Source organism: Agrilus planipennis, unplaced genomic scaffold (assembly GCF_000699045.2).
Source record: "Agrilus planipennis isolate EAB-ADULT unplaced genomic scaffold, Apla_2.0 scaffold13, whole genome shotgun sequence".
Taxonomy (NCBI): domain Eukaryota; kingdom Metazoa; phylum Arthropoda; class Insecta; order Coleoptera; family Buprestidae; genus Agrilus; species Agrilus planipennis.
The window spans coordinates 2,086,172-2,094,653 of NW_020439040.1; the positions used below are offsets into that span (position 1 = coordinate 2,086,172).

Below are 8,482 nucleotides of genomic sequence, written 5' to 3' on the forward strand. Positions count from 1 at the left end.
TTATTATCAATCCAAACGATATTGTGGAGCCAATAAATAATTTAGTGAAAATATTCCACTATTATTTGTTTTATTTTATTAAATATTAATTGTCACGATGTGGTTACGAAGATGTTTTATAAGACTGAGATGGGTTAACTTTTAATTCTTTTGTTGTTATTAAAAAGTAAATCTTAGATGAATTATTGGAAAACTTTTGATGGCAAAATAAATGATCCCGACAAAACAAGCGAAAAACGTAATTAAACGTAAAGTTAAAGTTGCAAATAATTTTATACACAGTTGAACAAATACACCTCTTTCCACTTACTTTAGGTAAAACAAGTACTAGTTCTACCAGTGGCTTTTTCAGATGGATGAAATACTGCTTCTCCCACTGGCTTGATTAAGTTGAATAAGTAATATTTCTTCAGGTGGAAGAAGTACTACTTCTTCTATTATAGTGCCTTCTTAAGGTGGAAGAAATATTACTTCCTTCAGTGGCTTGTTCTGGTGGAAGGAATATTATTTCTTCCAATGGTTCCTTCAGGTGGAAGAAGTATTAGTTCTTCCAGTGGTTTGTTCAGGTGGAAGAAATACTACTTCTATTATAGTGCTTTCTTAAGGTGGAAGAAATACTACTTCCTCCAGATTTGAAAAAAAATACCAAAGAATTATGATTACATTCAAAATAAAAATTAAGTAAAGTTAAACAAGGATATATCAGTGAAGATTAACTGTTTTGAATTATCACTGCTGCCTGATAAAAAATTACCAATAATCTTACATTTTAATTGTCGAGCCTGTTTCGCTTTCTTAAATGAAACTACTTAAATTTCATTGATGTATTGGACGACTTTTCTTTTAATAATGTAAAACTCCATGGGGTTGGCTTCAGTAACCAGTGACATGTTGACGGGTTAGGAAAAGGGGAATGGAAAAGCTACTCGCAAAAGGGAACAGGCGCAGAAACAAAGAATGATCGGGTTTTTTCACAAATTTTGCGATTTTTAATGTATAATTATTATCCTGTAGCATGTCACGGATTATGGGAGGGGGAGTGAGTAAAAGACAACCCCAATTTTACCTGCTGTTACATTTATATATTGTTTATTATATAGATTACGCTACGATATAGGGATAAATTTGCCTTCGTTTTTTAGAATAAACTCAAGTATAAATTTTGTTATTTCTTAAAAATAGGAACTTTCTACAACTTTCTTATGCCGAGGGGAGGCTTTTTCTGCCTTCATCTCCCCCCAATACTCGTCATATAGTAAAAGTAACCAAATTTTATGGAATAACCTCAAGAATTGGTCTCATTTTTTATTGAGCTTTTATAACTCCCCCTTCTCCTCCGCCCGTTCTCAGGTTGCTGAAGCAGCCATTTATGATTATATATCCCAGAAATATTTGGAATGTTTTTTAATCCGGTTTTTCAAATTATATAATTCATTTTGAAATATCCTCCCCTGTCGTTTAATATTAGAATTTACTGTATAGCACTCCCATTGCAAATTATATTTTTTGTAACTGTAAAGTTGCATCTTGTAGTACGTATATGCCGTCCAAGAAAACTTCACCGTTATCTTCTTTCACGTTTCCTCTTTCTCATAGAATGGTATTATTAGTACGTGGCATTAAAAGACTGTGGTATGGTCCAATATATGAAAAAAAAACAAACGAATGATTATTAACACATATCTATATTCTGTAGAAAAGGTATATTTTTCTAGAAGGGTTTGGGAAGATGTTTGGAATATCATCTAAGATAGCATATTACACAAAACAAAACCAAATAAACATATAAACAAAAAAGAAATGCTTTGGTATGAACGCTTTATTTAAAATATACCTTACTAATTAATTAGTACGTATGTATCATAATTGGTTGTTGTAAATAATTAAAAATTATACGATTGTATTCAATGTACCTACAGTATAACTGAAGCGTTGATGAAGGGGCTCTATATGGGAGTGGAAGGGAAAAGAAAAAGACAAAACAAAATTNATAATATTTTGCTTCTCTATTAGTTTAAATAAAAATGCATATAAATATTTCTTACCCCCAACCTCGTGAATGTAGTTTAAATTAACAAAATATAGTAAATGGGACCTTAAAATTATCTCATCTAATTTCAATTTACGTTCATGCAAAATTAATTGAGTGAAAATCTGTTTGCATTAAAGCTGCTGCATAAAACGTACAGCTAACTCGTTATACATGTAAAATTTATTGCTAGAAAACTAGTTAAAACTGTGCACAAATAAATGGAATATATATATACATAAATGTTCCCTTAATGAATTTTCTTCCGTATACGAATAATATGGAACGTGTTCATTAAGCTAAATTTACTTTGTGCCATTTCCACATCTACATATTAACCCGGAAAGTTTAGTCGAACTTTTCTGAAAACTTTAAACCAGAAATACTTACAACAACTTAAAACTAAGTTTAATATGTAGATAAGAAGAATATTCTTAAACGAAGACCATTTCGGAATAGGGAAGTTTAAAAATTTACATGAAGTGTGGTTACGTATCTAATATTTAGTGAATATTGGTATAAAATAATCTATAAATTATTAAATGAAAATGTAATGCACTCACTTTTCTTTTTATATGGGATGTATAGACCATCCGTCAATTTATTCACTGTCGCTCCAAAAACAACCCGTCGATTGGAGAAAACGTTTTATAATGGTAGAGTTTGCCGAATAAGATGCTTTTGTTTGCTTCCTCCTTAAATATTTAGTTGACAGTTCCATTCGGATCACGTAAATTCTAAATAAACCTCTTCTTTTGTTTAAATGTGCCGGTTGGGTCATTTCGGCTGTTCGCAATGGTCCTTAAAGAGACATGATCTCCATATAAATTGCCTCAATGAGTTAATAAACTTATAAAATAGTCTTGCTAGTACCTCTATAATAGCGCCATTATTCCTCCAGTCACACTTCCTGTAAATTATATTAACTGTTTTCGAGACAATCTTTATCATCCTGTATACGGAGAATTTGAATGAGAATGGTCCTTCGAGCCGGATGTCTTCTTTTTGAAAGTATTTTTTGTTGTTTGAATTTATGAGTTCCTTAGTATATATACATGCATCTATTAAGGTTATACTGAATATTCAACAGTTATCAATTAGATTTTCCCAATTTTCCAGTGGATTAATCTAGTAATGATGACCTGTGGTGTGGTTTGAAACCTTCTCAAGTGTATTTGTATTCGATTTTATTCTATTAGTTCATTTTTTTATTACCATCCTTCTAGAGAGAGAAAGAACGAGGATCTCACATATCATACATGTTTCGGCTACCGTTCGCCGCAGGAAGCGTCTTCAGTGCGAGCATGCTCGACACCTTGTTATATCAAGCATTCGTGAAAGATTACGTAATCACGTTCGTTAGGCTCCTTCTGGGAATCGACCAAGCACCAGGATCAGGATTTCTTACATCCGTAAGTATTCATTCGTATGACCTGACCTCGGAATATCGATTCATTTTTTTTTAAGGTACCTATTATTATAACTTTAAAAAGGTATTTCCATGTAAAAATGTAGGTTTTTCTTATTATTCATGAAACAGGTTTTAAACATCGAGTAGGAGATCTTGTTAGCATTCGGCACCCCAGCATCCACGAGACGTAAATATTAAGGGGTGCCGAGAACCCATGACCATAAGTATCAGTGCCAATTGGGTACACAAAAATGCTAAGATGTTTGTTCTGATAAATTCCAGAATAGATCATGAGAAAGTCAAGCACTTTAATCAATAAATTAATCAAAAAGGAATTGACTATAGTTACCACAAAATCTGGTCACTGTGGATACGTGTTTCGGCCACTTGTGGACATTTTCAACACGGGTGAAACACGTACCCTCGCTTTACAGACATTTGTAGTTACTAGGATTAGCATTTTTCTACTTTAATTCAGTCAACAAACAAATGAAAAGATTATGAGCACCTACGAATTTTTTTAGAAGTCAGTAGCGCCTGATGTACCTACATCCTTTTTGATGATTTAGGCATGTTTAATATGTTTTAAAGTGTGATAAGTATGTACATATTTGTTTCAGATGAAAATAACGAAGGACGACATGTGGATTAGAACGTACGGTCGGCTGTACCAAAAGTTGTGTTCAACCACGTGTGAAATACCAATCGGAATATATCGCACTCAGGACACGTCGATTTCTGAGTCGTCTAATGTGAGTATGAGTGGTTGCTCATCTGCTTGGTCGATCTGTGTGCGTATGCCCTCCTCCCAATCGGTGAGTAACACCATTATGGAAAATATACCTAATGGCATTTCGTATCTAACACAAAACTTGTTTAATAACGTACAATTTTTATATTTACTAACTTATGATTTTGTTTGATTGTTTGTTTTTTTATATCTAAATATATGTTTCTATGCATTGTTTTTGTTTTGTTTCATTCGTTTGTACAATTGTTATTCTAAAGATTAACAAGTTGCTTGCATCGTACTTCGGCGAACAGTAAGTATAATAACTAATACAAATAATTTTTTTTTTCAATTTTATGCTTATCTACCAATGGGTTCCTTTTGAATCAGGGTTATTTAGTAAACAAACTAACATTTCTTTTGTGCTCACTTTAAAAAATTATTTTAAACGTTTAAAGAAAAGTGTTGTAGGTGAAAGTAGAGTATATCGTCAGAAACTATGAGAAAAAAGCGTAAAGATGCTCTATAATTTTTAGATTTTAGACTTTAGGGAAATATATTCTAAATATTTTATTATTATAAATGAAAAGAAAAGACGAGTCGATGCAAGTAGCAAAAAAAAAATAAAAAAAACGAACGCTAATTTTGATGTTGAATCACCTGATGTTCTAACCACCCTTATTTAATGTCTTTTTCGTTTTTTTCTTCAACAACAGCTGGCAATGTCTAAAGGAGAAGCACACGCACATGGTTAATCAAGTTCTTATACTTTCAATCAATAATATATTTTATATATTATACATGCAGTTATTGTAACTTTGATACCTACTCGATGGCATGCTTTTACATAATATCTATAGTGCACGTTATAACTGAACTAATTTTTATTATCACTTTTTTACCTTTGCATTATTGACCCAGGCCAACATAGTGTATATAATACTTACCTGCAAAAGTTAATTCAATAATGCGCCATTTTATTTATAACGTATTTGTGTACTCACCTAAATAACAATTTTACAGTCAATAATGATCTTAACTTAGCTTATAAACTCAATCTGTAACTAAGAGCCTAGCATTTCTCCATCTTTTCGTCCTTAGTATTTTAACACTATTATTAACAGCCAAATTTTCGGTACTTTCTTTAATTATTGCTAAAACTAAGAGTGCCACAGAAAAAATGTTTAAACAAATGTTTTTGTGTCTTGACGGCACTATCCAATGACCCTATTACCGATTCTGGCAATTGAAGAATAACTAATTTATTTACTGAAATTTTTTCGGGTTCGTCGCTTGACGCAACGTTGAAGTCTCCCAGGTTTTTTGACATTATCACCGAAACAAAAACCGTTATCAAAAACTGTTTTAGACAAAAGTTGTTCAACGTCTCATTGGCTTTGCACTGATATCAAATTTTTAGCATTTGGTTCGATATTAAATGAGTAGGGCGGTTTTCCCTAGAACGCTGCAGGGATCTCTTCTGGTGTAAGGTGCAGATAAAAGTTTTTTGATTTTCTAACGAAAAAAGTACCGTATTGGAATATAAATGTGCGAAATACTACTAAGGGCTTTTAACAATTCTTTTTTCGGCTATAACTTAATTATTTGCTGAAAATTTTTCGGGTTCGTCGCTTGACGCAACGTTGGAGTCTCCCGTGTTTTTTTAGATTATCAAAGAAAGTATAAGTGTTGTCAAAAAATTTTTTAGACAAAATTTGTTCTTTGTCTCAAGGGCTTTGCGTCGATATAAAAATTTAAGCTTTTGGTTTTATATTGAATGAGTAGGGTGATTTTTTCTAGAGCGCAGCAAGAATCTGTCTTTTGGTGTAGACTGAAAATGAGAGTTATTTGATTTTCTAGCAAAGAAGAGTACTAAATTAGAGTAAATATGTGATATATTAATCAATGCTTCTAATAGTACTGTTAAATTAAATTTTTTATTTTGTTGATTGAAACTAAGAGTGAGATACAGAAATGTTAGCATCTTTCCTATAAAACCGATCGTCCACAAGGTTTTCTTATTAATGAATCTTTCTGTCTGAAGTAGTGCACGACATAGCTTTACTAGCCTCCTTTCTTGCTGTAGCTTGACGAGGATTTCGGGCCTGATCGCGTAGGGGTCACTTATAAACCTAAGGAAGGTACTAACTGTCTTGGCTGTGCTGAAACACGACACTCGATGGTAAGTTGGCAATGGGTTTCCTTCACAATAAATGCAACAACCAAAGAAAACAGAAAAGTATTCATTTTTCTTAATTTTCAATTTCTACTAGTTAGATTAATTATGTGTCATATTTACAATTATTACGACATGAGTAAGTAATAAGCACATTATTATTATTATGGTTTTGCATTTATTAGTCAAGGAAATCAAATATATGCTTTTGCATGCCTTTCCCTTAAAAACACTTTGAAATAACAGCATTCTTAACTAACTGCAAAGTTTTTGAGTTTATTTTGACGAATACAGTATAAAATAGACAAACCTTGAGGGAAATTTTGTCAAAACAAAAAGAATAACGACAATCAAACCCATTAGTAGTAGATTTTCAATTAATTTTGATGCGTTTACAAAAAATTAATATTTACAAGTAGTATTTCTAGAAAAATTTATTTGTTTTATGCCTCCATTTTTCGGTGTAATTTGAGATATTGAAAACGTTAAGGTAACTAGCGCATTGTTTTTATTAGATCCCTTGTTATCCAATAGTGTGTATCTCGTTATTCATTTTTGAAAAGCAAAATTATTCTTATTTTGTTAAATACACGTAGTTATCCCGTTTGACAAAACTACCCCAGGAAACCCACGTTACTTAAGCCATTATTCGTCCGGTTGCTGTTCATTTTTTACCCACTAAACGATCCTTTAACGTCCCCAGTACTCCTTGAACATGGTAGACGAAGCCAAAGATAATCACGAGCAGCAAATCGAGAGGGCAGAAATAGCCAATCTAGTTCGATCGCGAATGGAAAGTCTGAATCTTCCTCCAATGGATTACAATGACGTTAGCGAGAAACGAAATAGTCTTTCTTACGTGATCATTAATCCCAGCTGTGACTTGAAGTTGGAGGAGGGCGATATCATGTAAGGGACTAAACTAAAACTCTTTAGAACTCTTCAAACAATTTGATTTTGATTTTTTCTCTGTCATCCTAAACTGAAGCTATTTGGTACGGCCTAGTCCATTTTCCGCACAAAAAACGTTCGAACGTCACAACAGTAGAAGAAAATCGAACATCAGCTTCTGCTCCCAAACCCTAATCCAGCAAATGGGCGCGTCGACGGGTAGCAGACGGGGTTCAACCCTTGGCCTTGCCAGTTACCAACCACCCCGTCCGCCTCCCTTAGCGTCTACAAAATCGAACTCCCTGTCCCTCCCCGATAGTCCAACAGTTGGAGGATATCAACGCGGAAGATCCAACTCCTTGAGGGTAGTGGACGACATCTTGTTACGCAGATCTAACTCGTTACGTCAAGGACTTACGAGTTTAGACGTTAGCAGGCGAAAAAGCAGCTTAGAAGACATCGGACTTTTACACTTTTCTACCAGCAGCTACAGGAACCCCATTAAAATAGCACTCAACGAGAGTATAGGTTTAGAAGTGACTCCCCCCGAGGAAAGCAGTCCGCCTTCGATCAGTAGTAATACACAGTTAATAGTGAGGCCTCCGAGCCTTGGTGCCGGACTCAGTTGTGCCGGGAGTACTTTGAGTTTGTCGCAAAGTGTTTTTTCAACAACTCAACCGTTGAGTTTAGGTATAAATCCTCCTCCGACCGTGTACTGCAGCGGAGAGAATATATCGCAACAGGCCGGACTACCGTCAACGACGAACCTCACGGACCCTCAACACCTTCAGGGCACAATAGTATGATACAACCTCATGTGGGGTAGAAGAATGAGTGGCTTCAGGAACAAGTGGCTCTAATTCTCACTCCCACGCGTAGATTACGTACTTTTCGTTGATTATTGTTGTTACCTGTCGCGTTTTAGACGTTTTTGAGCTTTGGACGTAAGAGGAAAAACGAAAGGTAATGTTTTTAATTACTTATTATTTAATTTCAACCAAAAAAAAAGAGAGAGAGCAGAAAACCCAGATGTAATTTCAAAGGTGTAAGAGAAAATGAAAACTGCTTTATGTTTATTTTTCTTTACAACTCATTACACAGGAGTGACAGGAAAATTGATATTTTCCAACCCTTAAAATTTGTTCGTTCAAAATTATTGGGTAATATCTGTCTTTACGTCAACTACTATTTTCTAAATTTTTCGAGTTTTCTGTCTAAAGAAAAATAAAAAAAATATATATATAT

The 8,482-nt window shown here is 33.8% G+C and overlaps 1 protein-coding gene across 1 annotated transcript in view; it reads left to right on the forward strand.

Moving 5' to 3' along the window:
- The window catches only part of LOC108744240 (potassium channel subfamily T member 2), a 122,939-nt gene extending 114,498 nt beyond the window's left edge, over positions 1-8,441 (forward strand). The window contains exons 21-23 of the mRNA XM_018479912.2: positions 6,257-6,352; positions 7,050-7,255; positions 7,335-8,441. Coding sequence (XP_018335414.1) covers positions 6,257-6,352; positions 7,050-7,255; positions 7,335-8,043 — 1,011 coding nt within the window. The 3' untranslated portion in view covers positions 8,044-8,441. The remainder of the gene's footprint in view (positions 1-6,256; positions 6,353-7,049; positions 7,256-7,334) is intronic.
- Positions 8,442-8,482: the final 41 nt, after the last annotated feature.